At 31.6% G+C, this 19,329-nt stretch overlaps 4 protein-coding genes across 4 annotated transcripts; all 4 read right to left on the reverse strand.

Annotated features, from left to right (window-relative positions):
- Positions 1 to 43: 43 nt before the first annotated feature.
- Positions 44 to 3,496, reverse strand: LOC108545386 (uncharacterized). The gene is made up of 9 exons (XM_017896963.1): positions 3,397 to 3,496; positions 2,882 to 3,057; positions 2,482 to 2,790; positions 2,065 to 2,192; positions 1,823 to 1,984; positions 1,154 to 1,365; positions 776 to 990; positions 380 to 648; positions 44 to 296 (listed from the first exon to the last, which is right to left on the reverse strand). The coding sequence occupies exons 1-9, from the start codon at positions 3,494 to 3,496 to the stop codon at positions 44 to 46; spliced, it is 1,824 nt and encodes a 607-aa protein (XP_017752452.1).
- Positions 3,497 to 3,922: 426 nt separating this feature from the next.
- LOC108545390 (uncharacterized) lies at positions 3,923 to 7,128 on the reverse strand. The gene is made up of 9 exons (XM_017896966.1): positions 6,996 to 7,128; positions 6,630 to 6,799; positions 6,223 to 6,531; positions 5,864 to 5,991; positions 5,633 to 5,794; positions 4,980 to 5,191; positions 4,694 to 4,908; positions 4,214 to 4,485; positions 3,923 to 4,133 (listed from the first exon to the last, which is right to left on the reverse strand). Exons 1-9 carry the CDS (start codon positions 7,126 to 7,128, stop codon positions 3,923 to 3,925), a joined length of 1,812 nt encoding a protein of 603 aa, XP_017752455.1.
- Positions 7,129 to 7,925: 797 nt separating this feature from the next.
- Positions 7,926 to 12,826, reverse strand: LOC108545387 (glutamate receptor ionotropic, kainate 1-like). Its single transcript, XM_017896964.1, has 11 exons — positions 12,687 to 12,826; positions 11,830 to 12,596; positions 11,573 to 11,751; positions 10,955 to 11,267; positions 10,720 to 10,870; positions 9,979 to 10,140; positions 9,579 to 9,793; positions 9,276 to 9,490; positions 8,848 to 9,116; positions 8,245 to 8,454; positions 7,926 to 8,061 (listed from the first exon to the last, which is right to left on the reverse strand). Exons 2-11 carry the CDS (start codon positions 11,969 to 11,971, stop codon positions 7,926 to 7,928), a joined length of 1,992 nt encoding a protein of 663 aa, XP_017752453.1. The 5' UTR covers positions 11,972 to 12,596; positions 12,687 to 12,826.
- Positions 12,827 to 13,008: 182 nt separating this feature from the next.
- LOC108545392 (pancreatic triacylglycerol lipase) lies at positions 13,009 to 17,287 on the reverse strand. The gene is made up of 7 exons (XM_017896969.1): positions 17,121 to 17,287; positions 16,793 to 16,895; positions 15,496 to 15,644; positions 14,637 to 14,882; positions 14,335 to 14,541; positions 14,096 to 14,252; positions 13,009 to 14,005 (listed from the first exon to the last, which is right to left on the reverse strand). The coding sequence occupies exons 1-7, from the start codon at positions 17,164 to 17,166 to the stop codon at positions 13,948 to 13,950; spliced, it is 966 nt and encodes a 321-aa protein (XP_017752458.1). The 5' UTR covers positions 17,167 to 17,287; the 3' UTR covers positions 13,009 to 13,947.
- Positions 17,288 to 19,329: the final 2,042 nt, after the last annotated feature.

A 19,329-nucleotide genomic window follows, 5' to 3' on the forward strand; every position in this document is an offset into this window, starting at 1 on the left:
ACATTTGCCTAATTACGTTTATCGGATCAGTGTTTATTTCTTTCTATTTTTTGTTAGTATTATTTGTTTCTATTATTTGTCCTTGCTTTTTTCGTATTGTACGAAAAATTATATTTTCCACAAAACAAATAATAACTGATAAAATAATGCCAACAAGTAAGATAAGTATAATTGGTGTTGTTTCATAAATCGTCACGCTTGATACATAGTATTTGTCTTTATCACAATAAGGTTGTCTGGTAGTCCAACGTTTCAGTTCTCTTTGTCGAATCCCCGAAGTGTATATCCTAATAAGACTACAATCATATAATTACTAATCTAGCAAACATGATATATATTATTTATCATTTTTGTGACCTTATTTTTATAAAATTCATACCCAATCTTCGTTATTTCGTGAAATTTGCTCTTTGGAGATGACCATAAAGCTAATGCAGTAGGCCGAAGCAAATGAACTTCACTAAGTTGACAGATCATTTTATTATCAAAAACACGTTCTATAACTGGATAAACTAGGTAAGGTTCTGCATGGTAAGCAAATCCAAACTCCGTAATCTTTTTTACACCCTCTGGTATTGAATAAAATCTTTCTTCTTCTGGTATGGTTTCCCAGTATTTTTTAAAAAATTTTACTTCTTTTGTAGGAGTCTAAAGAATGATTTTCGATCATACAGATTTAATATTTTAATCTTCGCGTGCAATAGAAAGAAAATTTTGTTTTAAGTTATATATATATTAAAACAAAATTTTATATACATATAAAATCAAGACTTACACCCAATAGAGCATTAAAATAGATACTTTTATGCGAAGCAACTTTCATTTTACTTTTCACTAATGAAAACAATGAATCATTCATTCTTTCCAAAGGTGCATACAACCTACTGGATACTATTGCTGCTGAATAATAGTTATACACGAGTAAACCAAAGATCATCGTTTGAAGGAAAACAACGCGGCTTGAAAATTGATTGTTTTCAAATGGTAATCCTGTAATATCAAAATATCGAATATAATTCTATATCAGTGATAATTTAATTTGTAAATATTATATAAATATTATAATTTAATTATTATGAATTAGCTAGTCATTTATTTCATATATGTAATAAATAAATATTATTCAATCGCAATAAATTGTTTATTAACAAACCTTGTTGACAGAATGCACCAACAATAATAAGACCTGTTGTATCATAATCAGTGTTTGCAACATGCTTTTCAAGTTTAAAGGCTACCCATAAAACAAGAAGTATAATGACTGTTAATAAAATGATCATGTACCAAACATTTTTTTCGAATGGCCTAAAAAGTACGTTCATGTCCATTTTTGATGCAGGCATAGTAAGAAGCATAAAGCAAGTTCTGTAAAAAAATTTGAAAAGTTAAATATCATTTAAAATAATAAGAAAATAGTATTAAGATTAACATGATTAGTAATTTTTTATAATAAATAAATGAGAATTTTATACTATTAACAAGCTACTGATAATACCGAGTTCGTGAGCCCTTATTTTAGATCGCCTCTAATATATGAGATATCTAACTCTTTCTTTAATTACTCGTAAAATTTCATCAAATGTGACTTAAATTAACGTTATATCTATTTCATAGACTTAGGATTATGATTTGCAAAATTTTTCGACTTCGAAATTATAAGAAATAAGTCCCCATGACTTCACGGTCGTGAAAAGTTTGCTTTGAAGTTGTGACCAGAATTTGTCGTTTTTTATCATAATAATTAGACTATGTATCAAATAATACAAATGGTCAAGAATGTAACGTGTATTACAGTATATAAAAATATGGGTAATTTATATACCTTGTAGGAGAAAATTGCACGAGTACATTTCCATTATCGAGTCTGTTCATTGTTATAGATAACGGGAAGTACCCCAAGTCGGCAATATTATTCTTGAAAGCATTATGAAGTGGTCCGCTTGTATCATTTTCCTCCCAATGTGATAAATATGTTATTTCGTAACTAAAAATATCGTGCATGAACTATTTATGTTACAGGTAATCACAATATTGTAAATTGTAGAAATATTTGAAAAAAATTACGTGAAATTGAATATGTCTTTAATGCGTTCCATGATAGCAAATCCGAATTTCGCCCAATGGTCGGTATAAATATCATTACGCTCATGGAGGTATTCCACTAAACTTTGATTGACAGGTTTAACTGTTACCTATTCATAAAAGTATCATGAATTTATGTTATTACTATTATTAATTATATTAATGAATACGTATTATTATTTTTCATTTATATTTTTCATTATAAAGCTAAGTTTTCATTTTATTAAAAAAAGAGAATATTTAAAATTTCTTAATCGTTATAAAAAATAGTTAATGAGATTGATAATTAATACAATAGCTAACCATACTTATAATGTAAGTTTTCCATTTCATTTTAAGCTTTTCATTTCTGGAATATGAAAATTTTTGAAATTTTTAGGATGTTTTTATACTACTTACAATACCAGAAAGTTTGATCCTCATTCTATGATAGTTCCATCTCCTAGTGAATTTATCTATTTGTAGAATAATATGTAATCCATTATCTCTGGACCAGGAACCAAGTTTTATGATTTTTAATAGGCCTCCACAAGCTTTGCAATGATTATACACATCATACAGAATATAATCATCATTTCTTGGTACAGCTATCGCAACATCTGTGATGATGCTAAATGCGCTGTCGTTTAATAATTTGACAATGTGATTCATACTTTTTCCCAAAATCAACCACTGATGCAAATGGTCAAACATCTGATGGGTCGAGGTCTAAATTATAGTTTTCATGTATCAATCTTCATATCGAGAGTATATCGGCCAGTAAATGACATGCATGAATATATGAATAATGCGATTATACCTCGTAAAAAATTTTCACAACATCCTTATCTGCAATCGAACATTGTAGATTCAAAAATATGCCTAAGTTGCAATATCTAGTGTGCAAAAATTGCGATATATTAAGTGTCGATTTGAACTGGCTTATAGCTACTCCAATTCCGGCATCACTGAGAAGCTTGAAGAGCTGGTAATCGCCTGTATCAAAATATTCATGTGAATCGTAATGTTAATTTTTTGTTAAATTGTTGCTTACGTAATTGTGTTAGAATAAAAGTATCATAATATGACAAAATAAAAATAAAAAATTTTCGATAGAAATCATTTTGTTTTTAAAAATTAAGGAATTTGTTTCATAGGATAGAGATTACACACCTTCAGGTATTCCACAAGAAAATCCAGCCACTCTGGTAACATTCTTCGAAACGAAATAATCGCGAATTATGTCTATATTATTTGCGTACGAAATAACGATTAATTGTAAGTAAAAAATATTACGTAAATACATCTCTCTTACTATTGCTGACGTTTATTCACGGTTGTAAATCCAACGACTGAATGTAGGAAGTTCCTGATACAGTTCCCAGCAGTTATTCATTCTTCCATTTTTTATGAGGAAACATGTCATCGTTGACATAATGGCTCTTGAAGAAAAGAAGTACTGGTGATTCTAAACTCTTTTATAGCATAACAGTCTAATAATATTTCACGATAACTATCTCAATATACTATTCGGTCAACTAATATTATTTATATATTAATATAACTCATAAGTTATAACTAGCTATTTTATTTTCTTTTAGTATAATTTTAGGAGAAAGAATAATATAATTCAATATTTTAAGTTAATTAAAATTATTCGTTAATTGGAAATCTAGGCTGTTATTAAATAGAAACAAATATGAAGATTATGGATTTATATCTAATAAATTATCTTTGCTATTGTCATTGCTAAAGCTTCCTTTTAATTCACTTCTTCTTTTTCGACTTCCAACCTTTTTCCTGTGAAGAATACGTAAATTTTTATTTTTCATATTTATAACTATATATCAAATAGAATAACTCACCTCATCGAACGATCGTAAACAATATTTTCTACGATACAAATAATTCCAGCTACGAATATTCCAAATGTTAATAAAATTAAAGCTGGAGCAGTTTCGTAGATTGTGATGCTTCTTGTTGACAACGTATCAGGTTGACACTGCGGCTTTCTAGACGACCAATGTTTGATTTGCCGATCGCGAAGTCCAGTATTAAACATCTTTGTTAATCTTAAAAAATAAAGAAGTTCTAAAACATCAAACAGGGGCAATTATAAATGGAAGAAAAAATAGATCCACTGATTATTCACCCTATTTTTGCTATTTCAATGAACTGTCCATTGTGACTAGCATACATTCCCATCACTGATTGTTTAAATAAATGTATTTCCGTCAATTCGCAGATTTTATTAGAGTCAAACATTCTTTCGACGTAAGGGTACGCTGTATTGGGATCCGTGTGATACGCTAAAATACCTTGACTTACTTGTCTGATACCTTCTTCTATTGGTAGATACCTTTTTGATTCCGGTAGAGGATCCCAACGTTTCTTGCGAAAATAATCCGACTCCCAGTTCAATCTCTATTAATTTAGTACCACTGGTATTATAACACGGATAATTTAAAACTACGATTTCTATAATTTTTCAAAACTTCAAGAATTTTATAAGAAAGAAAGTCATCCATCGATTTGTCATACAGAAATTTAATTCGATGTTTCACTTGTTGGTCAAGTTTTATTCTCACCTGCAGTGTGTACGATACAAACAATAATCATAGATAGTACTTACATACAGAAAGTAATTTAGGTACGGTACAGCTTCTGCAGCAATTTTTAGATTACTATCAGCAAGAACAGTTACAGAATCTTCCATCATATCGAGGGGTTCGCTTAATCGAGCCGAGACAATACTAGCGGAGTAATAATTATACATTATCCAACTGTGTATAGTTATTTGAAACAATGCTATACGGCTTGGTAATCGTTTTGGCAAGATATTTGCACCTATAAAAATTACAATTTCAATGAGATCTGATTTTAAAAAGATATTTCAATTAATAGAGATTTTTGTTTACCTTGTTGAGATACAATTCCTATAGATAATACCACTGCACCGGAATATTTCTCTCTCTTACCAAGATCCTCTCGGTTCATTATTATTTTCATAATGAATATGGAGAATATGCTGAAAGCAACAAATACATACCACGTTTGCCGTGTGAAGGGCTTCAAGAAGATTTCTAACTTGATTTTATTCGTTGAAGTCGATAGCAGCATGAAGCAGGGTCTAATTAGAGACACAATGTTCAATTATTTAAGTGATATGTACTTCTTATATTTAATAATAATATTTGTAATTAATGTATTGTGAAAAAATATGTTTTTAAATATTAATTAAATAATTAATAATGTAATAAAAGTATAAACACTTTTAGTTATAAATAATATTCATTTACTTGCAATTTTCATGGATTTTTGACACATCACGCGTGAAATAATATTAATTGTTAAAATTATAAATATTGATCTTATTATTTAAATTCTTTCTGATGTCAAAAATAATTTTTTGTAAATAATTTAAGGTACTTAGAATAATTTGTTATAGTACCTCCTATAGTTTGTATTATTATCAATAATATATTTACCACGATCATTATATTGAATATGATAATAATACCAAACATCATTTATTTATCGCATAAGACTAATATATTGTAAATTTTCTTACTTAATTGGCCACGCTGCGCCAATAAGACTAGCATAATCCAATCGTTCAGACACCATAATTCTCGGATTACTAGCGAAATCGATGTAATTCGACCGTAAGAATTCGAAAATCAAACCATGTACGCTGTGCCTGTCCCAGTAAATTATTTCTGAAGCATGAACACTAGAAAAAAAAAGTAGAAAATGAAACTTGCTTATTAGCACAGAAAATTGAATAATTAATATATGATACCTAAAATTAAAAAGATCTCCTGTGTGCAAAATCATAGCATGTACAAATTTATGCATACTATCCAAGGATCTCGTATTTATATCCTGCATATAATCTTCCAAGCGCATATTTTTTGGCCTGTATTGAATCTAAACAGAATACAATTCGATTTAATATAATTAATGGTTTTAATTAAAGTCAATTTTCTTTCAATAAATTAGTGGTAATAAAATAATGCCATAAATAAAAAGATACACATTTCAATATAAATATTGTTTCACTATCAACTTTCAATGATAAAGAACATTCATATAATTAATGTCATTTTGATTACAAAGAGAGAAATTCAAAATTTTACCAAAGTCGATAGGTGAACTCACCACACCAGATATTTTCAATCTCATTCCATGCATATTAGCCCTTCTGTTAATTAATGGCTGCGTTAAAAATACCTTCAATCCAGAATTACGATGCCATATACCAAGTTTAGTAATATTTAATGCACCACCGCGATATTTGCAATGATTAAAAACATCATACAGATCATAACCATTTTTATTCGGTATAGCGAGAACAACATCCGTTACTATGTTGTAAGCAGTATCATTCAAGAGCGAAATACTGTGATTGTAATTCGAATTCAATATTAGCCAATTATACGAATAATCGTACATTCGATACTTTGAACTCTAAACAAAAAGAAAACATAATTAAAATTACCGTAAAATACGAATGTAATTATCAAAAGATTATTCTCATGATCATGAAAAATGAAAATTCTCCTTACCTCTGCAAAAATTCGCGCAGCAGTTTCATTATGACAACGTAAATCGATTACGACACCAACTGTCCAAGCTTCGCTCCTCATAAATCTACGAAAGTTGATCTTCACGCTGGGTTCCCCTATTATCGTAAATATGCCTGTGGTGCTCAACATTTTCAGAAGATTGAAGTCACCTGCAATAAATCGTACATCGCTGCATAAACTTGGACAAATTTCTTATTTTAATTGCAATAGCTTCTCCATGAATTTTCAGATTTATTTTACGGTTAATAACTTCGAAGCATTAAAATTACTAACATTTGTATATTTCGTGTGTATGTCTAGCAAGTATTTAAAATTTTTAATTCATCCCGCGAATATGTCACTCACCCGCGATATCGCCACAAGAAAAGCCCACGACGTTTCGCACCTTCTTATGTACAAAGTAATCTCGAATAAATACATGATCTTGCGCTTTTGAGATTAAAAGAAATTGCAATAAAAGAAAATAAACAAGATACATTATAATATTCCTTTTTTGAACCAAGAATTTCTCTCGATACCAAAACCGGTCACATCAAAACGTTCGACATCATGTTCCTCTCTATTACATTATTTCATTGCATTTTATTCCATTCTCATGCATCAAATGCACAACGTATAATTTCGAATTCCGATATAAGAGACAAGCTTGTCAAACGATTTCCAGCAATTTGGCAAATTACTCGAGTCACGAAAAAGATCCATAGAGCGCGATTAATCAATCATTCATTCGAACGTCTCGTTTCCAATGCACGACAGTTTCAATGGAAACAAACTAAGTTTCGCGATCGATTAAATTTCCCGTATATCGATCGTGTTATTGCTTGCGTTATTATTATTCATCTCTGTCGCTTCGCGCGATGTTTTAATAAATTTTCAGTCAAAGGCTGTCTAAAATATGTATTTCACGATAAGCTGGATATTAAAGGTATCGCGTGGAAGAGAACAGGAACACGGGGGTTTAAAAATTAATTACACGATTGAAGATAATCGTAAACAGGCTGGCGGCTTTGCCCGAGAAATCAGTAACGAATATCGGTAATTAATTCGGCAGAGATGCAACCGTATTTATTTCCAAATGATCACAGCACGACAATTCCCTGACCAGAGATATAATTATTAAATTTTATTCGGCGTGCGTGCAAAACATTGATAATAATTAAGTGCGATAAAGTAGCGCGTGCGTTATCTAATTGATAAAGAGTCTTTCATAGTTATTCGTCTGGCAAATCAATCGATTCAAAATTATATTAATTATATTGTTCTTATGGGAGAAATTTAAGGTCTGTGGAAATGGACCCATTCGTTAACAACGTTAAAATTCTTCAGTGTTCGTAGATTGACTCCTTGTAAGCATGGTAGGTTTGAATTCCCATCAATCAGGCGCCTCTTTTCCATCATGAAACTTGGTATTCTAGAAAAGACAATTTGTAATAGCTTTATACTACTCACAGACTTATAATAACTGCATATTTCGATATAGTGAATTGCAACAATTGTCATATTAACGAAAACAGTATGAATCTTTATGATTAATACCATTTCTTATTTTATAACATTTTGTACGATACATTTTTAAATTAAATTTCTAATTTACCGTGGTGGAGAAAAACAGAAGAGGATGTTTTCAACGATGCAAATGAGAATCGATAGAACCACAGAGATACATAAGAACATGAAGATCGGCGCAGCTTCGTGAATCGATAGAGGTTCAGCGATAAGTAGGTTGTTCGGACAGAAGGGTTTTCTAATAGCCCATCGTTTCAATTCACGTTTCTGAATTCCAACGTTTCGAATTTTAGTTAGACTAAAAAAGAAGAATATATCTTCAAAGGATTCTCATTCTTAAATTAAAATTTATCCAACGACTTTTAGTAACATAACTCAAAACACTGTACAGTGTATTAATAAGCGGGTATATTTCATTTAAAATTTTCTCTAAAATTTGGTGTATACACGTTTCTAATTTCTTAATAAACTAATGTAATATGTGTAATGGAATTTATTGTCCTTTTAAATTTATTTCAAAGATTGAATAAAATGTAAGTTGAGGTGAAATTGAAGTAGCTTTTAAACCTTTACTTACTCTTCAGTTTCCTAATTATTTAATGTTTTTTTAATTAATTTTGTCACCTCGTTTCGAAATATGCCCACATACAGAAACAGTGCAATGGGTCAATCTATATATCGACTTTCGTACCCTACTTTCATCAGTTCAGTAAAAGGGCTGTGATGCCTTGCGTAAAATGCGAGGACAGCACGGAATAAATGAACCTCGGTAAGCTCGCAAATGCTTCGATAATTGAACGACTGCTCAATATACGGATAAGCGGAATCGATTATTGTGTGATAAGCCAAACGACCTTCTGCTACACGATTAAGTCCCTCTTCTAAGGGCAAGTATCTATGCGATTCTGGTATATGCATCCAACGATTGTTGTAAAAGTATCTCACCTCCCGGTCTGGCACCTATTACACAAACATGGAATTTTAATGAATCTATGAAAATCAAATTTTTGAAAATGAATCTTCATTTTAAAAAACATTAGTTTATTTTAATTATGCCTTTTTGTGACGAATTATGCTCTGTCTATCTTAAATTTTATTTCTACCTGAAAAAGCTACTACCTGAAGAAAAGAACGAATATACGGTGTAGGTTCTACCGCAAGATCCATATTGTTCTTCGCCAAATTAATCAAAGAGTCGTTCATCTTTTCGCCTTTGTTTTTCAGACGATTTGATACTACGCTCGCTGAATAATAATTAAGTATTAATAAACTAAAAAATAAGATGTGAAGAAACACAATGCGAGCTGCGCAGCGCGTTGGAACAAACGCAGAACCTGGATGAATGAAATTAATTTTAAAAAATTTATCGACTTTCTTCACTAATTTTTTATATATATATGCAATTCTTCTTTAATTGGATACCTTGTTGCGACAATGATCCTATCGTGAGAAGAACAGCAAGACCATAAATCTCTGTGGGATTTCGAATGCCCTCTAATCTTAGAAAGATAATTAAAACTGTCGTCACGATTCCTATTAGGCCAAGTATCACATACCATACTTTCGCAGACAAAGGTTTCAGAAATTGACCTGACTTAATTTTCGTAGACGAAATCGTGCGAAACATAAAACACGACCTATAACAATAAAATACGAATAAACTGAATATCTAAAATCCGTATACTTCAGTAACTGAATTTCTTACTTAAAAGGAGTATATCTGAAAAAAATTCTTCAAATGAAAACGAATTTTTTATAATAAAATTTTATAAAAATATAGGTTTAAAGTCGGTAAAAATTTAAACAGAGTGATAAAATGTACCGTATTGGCCAAACCGGTCCAATTATGTCTCCGTTATTCAATCTGTCGGCTTTCATCGTAACTGGGCTTGCCGAGAGATCTATGAGTTTCCGTTTAAAAGCCGCAAAAATAGGACCAGAATGATCAAATCTTCTTTGCGCGTTTATTTGTACAATCTCCGTGCTGTAACGCAGAAACCAGCCAATAAACAACAGCTAATCTTTTTATTCTTCGTTGTTCGTTTGAATAACAAGACATTTTAATTTCGATGGATATAAATAAACACAAAAAAGAGCAATTAATTAATACGTTATGTAATTAACACTGAAAAAATCAAGCGGGTCAGAAGTAAGTATCACGACATTGTCAATGATTATTATTATCATTAATATAATTGTTTGTAGCTTTTTGGTTTTCACACATTCAGTGCTGCCTGGGTCACTGCTGATTCATGATAGAAGTTAAAAACAAAACTTCAATTAAACAATGAAATGCGTCCTTCAATATATCGTTCCAACAAAGTATATATGATAAGAAATGAAAAGAAATGCATGAGTTTAGATCTATTCCCATCCTTCTTTCTTTCTATTCCACTTCAAATATCTGTTGACACGAAATGTATCGAATAAACACAAATGTTTTTCTATGTATAAAGTAATAACAAATTAATTTTAAAGTATATAAAATATGTAATTAAAAGGATCAAACGAGAATTCTGTTATTAGTAATGTTAATGAATTATTTATGTTTATTAATTTTTACGTGAAATTGAAGAGGTCTGACATATGTTGCAGGAGTATGTATAAATATTTCGTTCGGCTATATTTCGATTTCGTGTTATACTGAAGCATCATATCGTGAAGTGACATATTTTCCGGTTTAGAACTGACCTGCAAGTTTCGGAATACATTTCCTTAATTTATACATTAATTTATCACTTACTGAGTATTGAAATGTGCACCATACAAAATTTTCATTCAAGAAACATTAGGACAACTTACAACAATTCCAATTTTAAGTTTCATTCCATGCAAATTTGATCTTCTCTCGAATTTTGATTGATGTAAGCTAACATTTAATCCTGTTTTACTGCTCCACATTCCAAAAACTGTTATATTCATTGATCCTCCTCGATCTTTACAGGAATTATACACATCGTATAAAATATAATACTTCTTTGATGGTATAGCGATTATAACATCAGTAGAAGTAGTAAACGCGCCATCGTCTAGTATTTCCACTACGTGGCTCAAATTGGAGCCCAAAATTAACCACTTATGCATCTCATCATACATAGAATATCTGGTTGCCTACATACAATAGGTAGTATGCAACTTATATAAAAAAACATTTACATAAATTCATAAACATTATTATAAATTTATAAACATTAATTAAATTAAAAATTTAATTCTAATATTTTTTAAATTATGATAAAAATTAAGAAATTGCTTAATAAATCAAATATTACAATTATAGTGTTTGATATAAGAAAATGTAGTTAAGGAGAAAATAAAGTCAAACGTGATATAATAATATTGATATTTATGTTCTTAAATTACATTTACACTGATTTTGAAAAAAATATAAAAATTTAAAAAAGCAAATTACTTACGTCCATGAGAATTCTAGTGTACCGCTTACGATTGCATCGAGAATCCAAGAAGACACCCAACCGATGATACTCTGCTCCTAAAAGTTTCTTCACATCTAATCGCGATTCAGCCGTAGAGTTCAACAATGGAATATACGTGGTGTACATATTGTTAAACGTTTTTGCAAGTTTAAAATTATCTGCTTTTTACAGAATAAAAATAACATCTTGTATGATTCGAATTAAAATAACATTTATACAATACATTCGCTACGCACTTTCAATATTATCGCAAGAGAATCCCACAATCCTTTCTACTTTTCTGAACGCAAAGTAATCACGGATAATATTATTTTCATTAACACACAAAATAGCCGTTAATTGCAGCGTTAAGAGCAACAAGAAATACGCTTGATTCATTGTATAGAATTATCTCTCGAAGGAACGTTCTCAATGTAACATTCGATCGGTCTTGCGCAGATATTCTTTATGAATATTCCATGATCTTGTTAATATTGTATTTCTACATTTATTAATCGCAACCACCTTGAATTATTAATATAACAACCGTTTACATTCTTCATAAACGTCCACGTTTATGATCCGTTGTTATTTCTGGATATCATAATGATATTCATATGACGAGTGACAAAGTACACAAATTTCGAAGTAACCAATGTAACGTTTATTTTCGTTTCATTCTGCAAAAGTACGCGAACGAGAGAAAGTGTTGTCAGAACGTGCCATTTTAATTAATATAATTTGTACTTTTCATGCACGACATGAAACGATAGCGCTTCACTACCAACTTCGATCTCGTTCGTTCGATTTATGTAAAAGAAAAAAAAAAAACGAGAGAATTCGAATAAAACTGCGCACGCTGCATAAATAAAGTAACTTGTAAATGACTAGTACAGATCATTTTAACGTCGCAAACACACGATCGCCACCACCGAGAGTCGTTCCAAGTTTAGTGCTCATCGTCATTTACTCTATCGCGAACGGAGGCGCGCCGTTCGTTGTTAAGTAAAACTTTCCTCGTAAGCTGAAACGATTAATACGAAATTACATTCTGTGACTAAACAAGAAATAATCTATACATGATACAAAAACAAAGAATAAGATAATATCTTACGAAGTGGACGCGTATTCTCCCATCAGTACAACTGGATTATAATCGCAACGTCCCTCTTTATACTTCTCCCAACTCTCACAAGCTCTTGCCTTGAAACCAGCTGTACTGCCTATGCTCTCCGTCATAAATTGATGCGCTCGTGAGTGGCTACAATTATAGTGTTTGATATAAGAAAATGTAGTTAAGGAGAAAATAAAGTCAAACGTGATATAATAATATTGATATTTATGTTCTTAAATTACATTTACACTGATTTTGAAAAAAATATAAAAATTTAAAAAAGCAAATTACTTACGTCCATGAGAATTCTAGTGTACCGCTTACGATTGCATCGAGAATCCAAGAAGACACCCAACCGATGATACTCTGCTCCTAAAAGTTTCTTCACATCTAATCGCGATTCAGCCGTAGAGTTCAACAATGGAATATACGTGGTGTACATATTGTTAAACGTTTTTGCAAGTTTAAAATTATCTGCTTTTTACAGAATAAAAATAACATCTTGTATGATTCGAATTAAAATAACATTTATACAATACATTCGCTACGCACTTTCAATATTATCGCAAGAGAATCCCACAATCCTTTCTACTTTTCTGAACGCAAAGTAATCACGGATAATATTATTTTCATTAACACACAAAATAGCCGTTAATTGCAGCGTTAAGAGCAACAAGAAATACGCTTGATTCATTGTATAGAATTATCTCTCGAAGGAACGTTCTCAATGTAACATTCGATCGGTCTTGCGCAGATATTCTTTATGAATATTCCATGATCTTGTTAATATTGTATTTCTACATTTATTAATCGCAACCACCTTGAATTATTAATATAACAACCGTTTACATTCTTCATAAACGTCCACGTTTATGATCCGTTGTTATTTCTGGATATCATAATGATATTCATATGACGAGTGACAAAGTACACAAATTTCGAAGTAACCAATGTAACGTTTATTTTCGTTTCATTCTGCAAAAGTACGCGAACGAGAGAAAGTGTTGTCAGAACGTGCCATTTTAATTAATATAATTTGTACTTTTCATGCACGACATGAAACGATAGCGCTTCACTACCAACTTCGATCTCGTTCGTTCGATTTATGTAAAAGAAAAAAAAAAAACGAGAGAATTCGAATAAAACTGCGCACGCTGCATAAATAAAGTAACTTGTAAATGACTAGTACAGATCATTTTAACGTCGCAAACACACGATCGCCACCACCGAGAGTCGTTCCAAGTTTAGTGCTCATCGTCATTTACTCTATCGCGAACGGAGGCGCGCCGTTCGTTGTTAAGTAAAACTTTCCTCGTAAGCTGAAACGATTAATACGAAATTACATTCTGTGACTAAACAAGAAATAATCTATACATGATACAAAAACAAAGAATAAGATAATATCTTACGAAGTGGACGCGTATTCTCCCATCAGTACAACTGGATTATAATCGCAACGTCCCTCTTTATACTTCTCCCAACTCTCACAAGCTCTTGCCTTGAAACCAGCTGTACTGCCTATGCTCTCCGTCATAAATTGATGCGCTCGTGAGTGGCTGCAATAAGCTAACAAATGTACAACATTTAGATATTCAATTTTGTAGATATTTTCATTAAATGTTTAATTTAAATAAAATAAAGTTTTTACTTATAGTTGGTAGAAACGAGCATCCAGGCTGTGGAAACTTTCCGTTGTTAGGATAAAAATCGGCATGACCAAGTGGAGCTAAAAATCCAAATGCAGGTCCACTCGTGTGAATTACATCCACGAATTGTGCATCGGTTGGATCTAATCTGAATTCTGGATCAACAATCCCGGAAATCGTCTCGAACAATGGACTAGCTGGATCTAGGCCTTCGCGTTGTTAAAGAAAACACAAACAAGAGATATAAATTTGTGATATAATAAGATTTAACTTAAATACAATTTACAATTTAATTGAAATGTACCCGTTATTCTACCAATACGTCCGTCCAAATAAGCTCCAGCAAATCCGGCTACGTGTGAACCCAAGCTGTGACCACTAATGTGAACATCCTTATACTCAAGATTTGATTCGCGATTTAGAAATTCTAGAAAATCTCCGAGATATTCGCCCACACGTCGCGTGTTATTTGCTGCCACTTGATAAACATCAGCTGCCAAGCCACCCCAGCCAACCACTATCACGTTCACATCTTCATGAAGTAAATACGCTGTAATCACACAAACACAATTATTGTTAAATTCATTCGATTAATAATGATAATTTTATCACATGATAGTAAGAGAGTTATCGATCTAGTTTCTAATCTAACATGACAAAATGAATTTATTGTACAATTTTTAGGAAAATAACGAAAATATACAATTTTTAATGGTGCTGGTTTGCAATAAGATGAAAGGTAAGGCAATGATGCTAGTAACCAAAATATTTTGACGATATTATAGCATATCGCACTGAAAAGAAAAATTGTTTCACGAGAAAAGTTCTAAATCGAAATTTCTTACAGTTACGTCAGGAGTTTAGCACAAGAGAGCAAAAACTTGTTAAGTGATCAATTAACTTGTTATCGTGCTGACCCTTGAACCTGGCGACGTCGATTCCGTGTTTACCGAAACGGATTGACCCTGATTGTAATTAAATTTCACTGATTTGCTGTCGACACTGTCGACATTTCTAGAAATTCCTTAGAAATTGCTTTTCCTATCGCTTCACCGTTGTGTTCATTTCTATGTGATATTGTTCTCGTTGTTTTTTCTTCCTTTACTTCTGCTTTGCTTCATTCTCCTTTAATTGGTGAATCCATGAAATCCATGTTTACGTACCGTCTATCAAACCTCGTACCCAGACTTCGTTTCCGGTGTCGCTAAATCCATGAATAATAAACTTCGTTGGACGACTTTCGTTGAAGTGAGATGCGTAAAGAACTTCGGTGTTGTTTAAAAGCAGCTGTTCCTCACCAAATGGATTTTCCCTTTGAAAAAAGAAAAACAGTATTAATTTATAGTGCACATCTTTAATTATATTCGAATTATTCAAAGACCTTATAACAATTCAAGCGCTAAAAACTAATTGAATATAAAATATTCCGAAATTAGTGCATTTTTACTTATAATCTTTTAATATCATAGGATTTGTCTTAGATTAATCGATGTTGTATCTTCCTTGACATATTTTTCTATCTTTTCCTGACTATAAAAGAATTTTTATAACTTTTACTGACAATTTTTCTTAAATTCCAATTAGTTATAGGAGGTACCACATTTAAGATCATATTTACCTACATACTTACTTTAATATCGGTAATCAAATGTATTCATTAGTTAAGAAAATTTCTGCAACTGCATGAAATTAGTAATAACTTCGTATTCAAATTCAATGCAATAAAATACCTTGTTTACCCCGGTTTGCAATATTCGATTCGTTCGACAATCAAAACTTCGTTTTCCTCCGTGTTAAAGATTCGATTGATTTTCATGAAAGCGTCGCCGAGTGGCGCCTCAATTTTCCCCTCGTTTCCGATCGGGTCGATCAACAGCAAAAGTCAAAGCAGTGCAAAAAGAAGAAGAAAAGGAGGCGCGTCCACGATATTCACGCATCGATGATAGTCAGTGGAGCGTCAGCGCTGAGAATAGAATTTGCCGACTTGCTGATTGCACGTATCGTTAAAAAATTGATGCATCGTTTACGAACGACGAACGATAAAGCTCTCCTCTGCACGGGCGAAAAATTCGCAGCATGAACCGCGCGTTGCCAAGGAGAAACGCGAATTTTCTTGTACGATTCAGATTCATTCTTCCTTTATCTTTTTCACTCGTTTTCGAAACCTAAAAATCTTGCAAACGACGTAAACGTAAATTTCACAAGAATATCAACGATAACAGTTCATTTTTAATTTAGAAAATGGGATATAAATAAAGGTTCTAAGTGGAATTTTTTTAAAGAAAACAGAATTGACCTTCGGGAAATGTCTTATTAAGTTCCACTTTTTAAGTAGATAATAATATCAAACATTACTTGTCATCGTGTATTCTATTTTAAGAACTCGACTTCCCTAACCTCAGTCGCAACTTTAAACTTCCTTTAAATCATCAAACAAAAACATTCTATAGTTCTATATACCTGGTATATAAATTGAACGTCGCCGGTTCACGGGCAATCTTGAACACGGATTTGATGACCGTTTCCACATCGTTCAGCAGTGTGTTTTGTGGATACGCGTACGCTAAAACCACGAGGAAACAGAATTTGTTGAAAAAATAAGATACTGTTATGTATCGTAAAAACGGGCACACAGTCACCTCAACCTCAAAAAATTAAAAATTAACTTTTTCGAAGTTTGTTATTACAAAGCTTCTATAACGATACTCTATATTCGCAAGAACAACGTTCAGTTCACTCTGTGGTCAGTTGTCGAACGTTTCGGAAAGACCCACGTGACTTTGTTTACCTGACAGAACGACCGCCAGAAGGACGAGAGTTTCGACCGATGACATGTCTCTCCGCGCGATACCGCTCGCCGTTGCACTGGATTACTACTGTAGCCGGCTTAACAGCGGACTACCATTCATCCTACTCGCGATTTCTTGTCTTTGATGTTCGATAAGCCCGCCAGCCACATTCATTTGTTTAATTAATTACGACAGTTGCTTGAATATGGATAGTTTCGAGAACAGTTACCCCTCCCCCTATGTTACCGCCATCTATCCCAGACTCTTCTGAATTTCGTAATTCCTGCCATGACTTCGTCATTCGAGAAACGCTTTTTGCACTCTTTCGTGGGAAAAAACGAGTCGATTATCGCTTAGATATGTATATGTGTGTATACGTTAATATATATATATATTGTATATAAGATATTGCTAGAATATACGTACGTATTATTTGGTATTGAATTAAAGTAACTATAAGAGAAAAGAACTATTTATCAGTAGAACGTATAAGAAGAAGAAAAGTTTTTGTTTATAGAAATTACAAGAAGATACTGCAAGTAATGACTGGAGAATATTTACACATTACTTTTTTAAAATAAAGTTTGTTTTGTAAATAACACGTGTAGAATTGTACTTAAGAATTAATACTTGATACAAACCTAATTGTTAATAAATAATATTTATTTATATTGATATCATAAACAATAATCATATTTTTCAATTTAAACAAAACATAAATAAATAGATAAAAACAATTATGCAGATTAAAGTTCAGAATAAAAAGTTTTGGATGATATAACCTCGTTAGAATATTTGAACAACATAATCCTATTAGTTAATTAGTTAACGGCATCGAATATAAAGATCAATATAGATTACACGTTTATTGTAACACATTAAACGCTATGTTGTGGTGAATGAAGAAATGTTTTGATTTATTTTCACGATAATGTAGGAGAAATGTCTATTTTGTTATGTTTACATCATTTATTTCTTTTAGAACATTATTTCGTAATTTGAATGTAAGCCTTTGCGCAAAAATTTGATAATATTTCCGCAATAGCTTTTTATGTCTTTAAGTGTAAGATTCGTTATAGCAACATGATATAAAACGAACATACTCTCCAAATATGTACACTTGAAAAAGGATGTTTCACGAGTGTCGATAAATTTAGAAAGTTTAATCAGAATTATGATAACACAACTATCCCTGCTTCATTATTGTAACAGTTATATCGTTCCTTTCTTCAATGTAACAGTCGAACGATCTTGCATGACAGTTATTACATTTGCCCCTATCGGTGTTTTTTTATCACATATTATACAGACTAGTAAGAGTAAAAAAGCTTTTTACATCTATTTTATATGGTTTCATAATGATTAAATAGTCTTTTCATATTAAAATATGTAATAATATATATAAATATGTAATAAAATATGTAATAATTGACAGGGTATGCAATAGCATTGTATGATTTTATTCGACTTGATTATAGAAGGGTCTAAAGCTCTCTTACCATTTGCATAACATTCGCAACATTACCGACAGAGCATTGAATCTAATTATAACGTATAACGTATTCTGTTTTTAAAGTAAGGATAAATTTTGATTAATGAATGATATTGTTACCAGACTAAGTAATCTATACATTAGTGTAATAAAATATTGTTAAATTACGTTGAATAGACCAATAATGCTTATAAGTAGGATCAAAAACAAATAGGAAATAATATAATTCGAAAAATCTAATTGTAACAACATTATCGCTAATATTAACAGATCCATTAAAATTAATTATAATTTTTCACATCAAGCCTTTCTGTGCCAGCCGAGGCACGGCAGCACCACTCAAGCAAGTACTTGCGCCACGTGTCTTCTATCACTCTGCTGTCATGGCTACCTTAACTACATCGTTGATCATTGAAAAGATGGAGAATGAACACTTGGTAATAGTTATAAAAGTTAAAGATAAATTGAATACGGAGTGTAAATGTTGCATTAAGGCAACAAATGTGTAGAAATATCTATAGGAACTTGGAAACTATAGAAGCAGCAGGAATAATGGGTTGTGGCAAATGGAATTGATTGGGCCATACGTCTTACTTGCTAATGATTATTCGAGAGAAGTTCCATTTGGTTGACTGATTTATAAATGACTAAAGATTTCACATGAAATATTATTGATGAAGGATTTTTTTTATTATAGGAGACTTACAAACATGAGT

This window comes from Eufriesea mexicana, unplaced genomic scaffold (genome assembly GCF_001483705.2).
Source record: "Eufriesea mexicana isolate 0111107269 unplaced genomic scaffold, ASM148370v2 scaffold437, whole genome shotgun sequence".
Classification (NCBI taxonomy): Eukaryota; Metazoa; Arthropoda; class Insecta; order Hymenoptera; family Apidae; genus Eufriesea; species Eufriesea mexicana.

Excerpts from the sequence above, each read along its gene's own strand:
- LOC108545386 (XM_017896963.1), bottom strand. The coding sequence starts at position 3,496 with ATGTCAACGATGACATGTTTCCTCATAAAAAATGGAAGAATGAATAAC. Across the intron at positions 1,985-2,064 it reads AAAGACATATTCAATTTCAC|TTACGAAATAACATATTTAT; the intron begins GTAATTTTTTTC and ends CGATATTTTTAG. Across the intron at positions 649-775 it reads ATTTTAATGCTCTATTGGGT|ACTCCTACAAAAGAAGTAAA; the intron begins GTAAGTCTTGAT and ends ATCATTCTTTAG.
- LOC108545390 (XM_017896966.1), bottom strand. The coding sequence starts at position 7,128 with ATGTATCTTGTTTATTTTCTTTTATTGCAATTTCTTTTAATCTCAAAA. Across the intron at positions 5,992-6,222 it reads GATTGAAAATATCTGGTGTG|ATTCAATACAGGCCAAAAAA; the intron begins GTGAGTTCACCT and ends TATTCTGTTTAG. Across the intron at positions 5,795-5,863 it reads GGAGATCTTTTTAATTTTAG|TGTTCATGCTTCAGAAATAA; the intron begins GTATCATATATT and ends TTTTTTTTCTAG.
- LOC108545387 (XM_017896964.1), bottom strand. The coding sequence starts at position 11,971 with ATGAATCAAGCGTATTTCTTGTTGCTCTTAACGCTGCAATTAACGGCT. Across the intron at positions 9,794-9,978 it reads GGACCGGTTTGGCCAATACG|GTCGTGTTTTATGTTTCGCA; the intron begins GTACATTTTATC and ends TTATTGTTATAG. Across the intron at positions 8,062-8,244 it reads TTCTGTTTTTCTCCACCACG|AATACCAAGTTTCATGATGG; the intron begins GTAAATTAGAAA and ends TGTCTTTTCTAG.
- LOC108545392 (XM_017896969.1), bottom strand. The coding sequence starts at position 17,166 with ATGTCATCGGTCGAAACTCTCGTCCTTCTGGCGGTCGTTCTGTCAG. Across the intron at positions 15,645-16,792 it reads ACGTTCAATTTATATACCAG|GGAAAATCCATTTGGTGAGG; the intron begins GTATATAGAACT and ends CTTTTTTCAAAG. Across the intron at positions 14,006-14,095 it reads GGAGAATACGCGTCCACTTC|CTTACGAGGAAAGTTTTACT; the intron begins GTAAGATATTAT and ends TAATCGTTTCAG.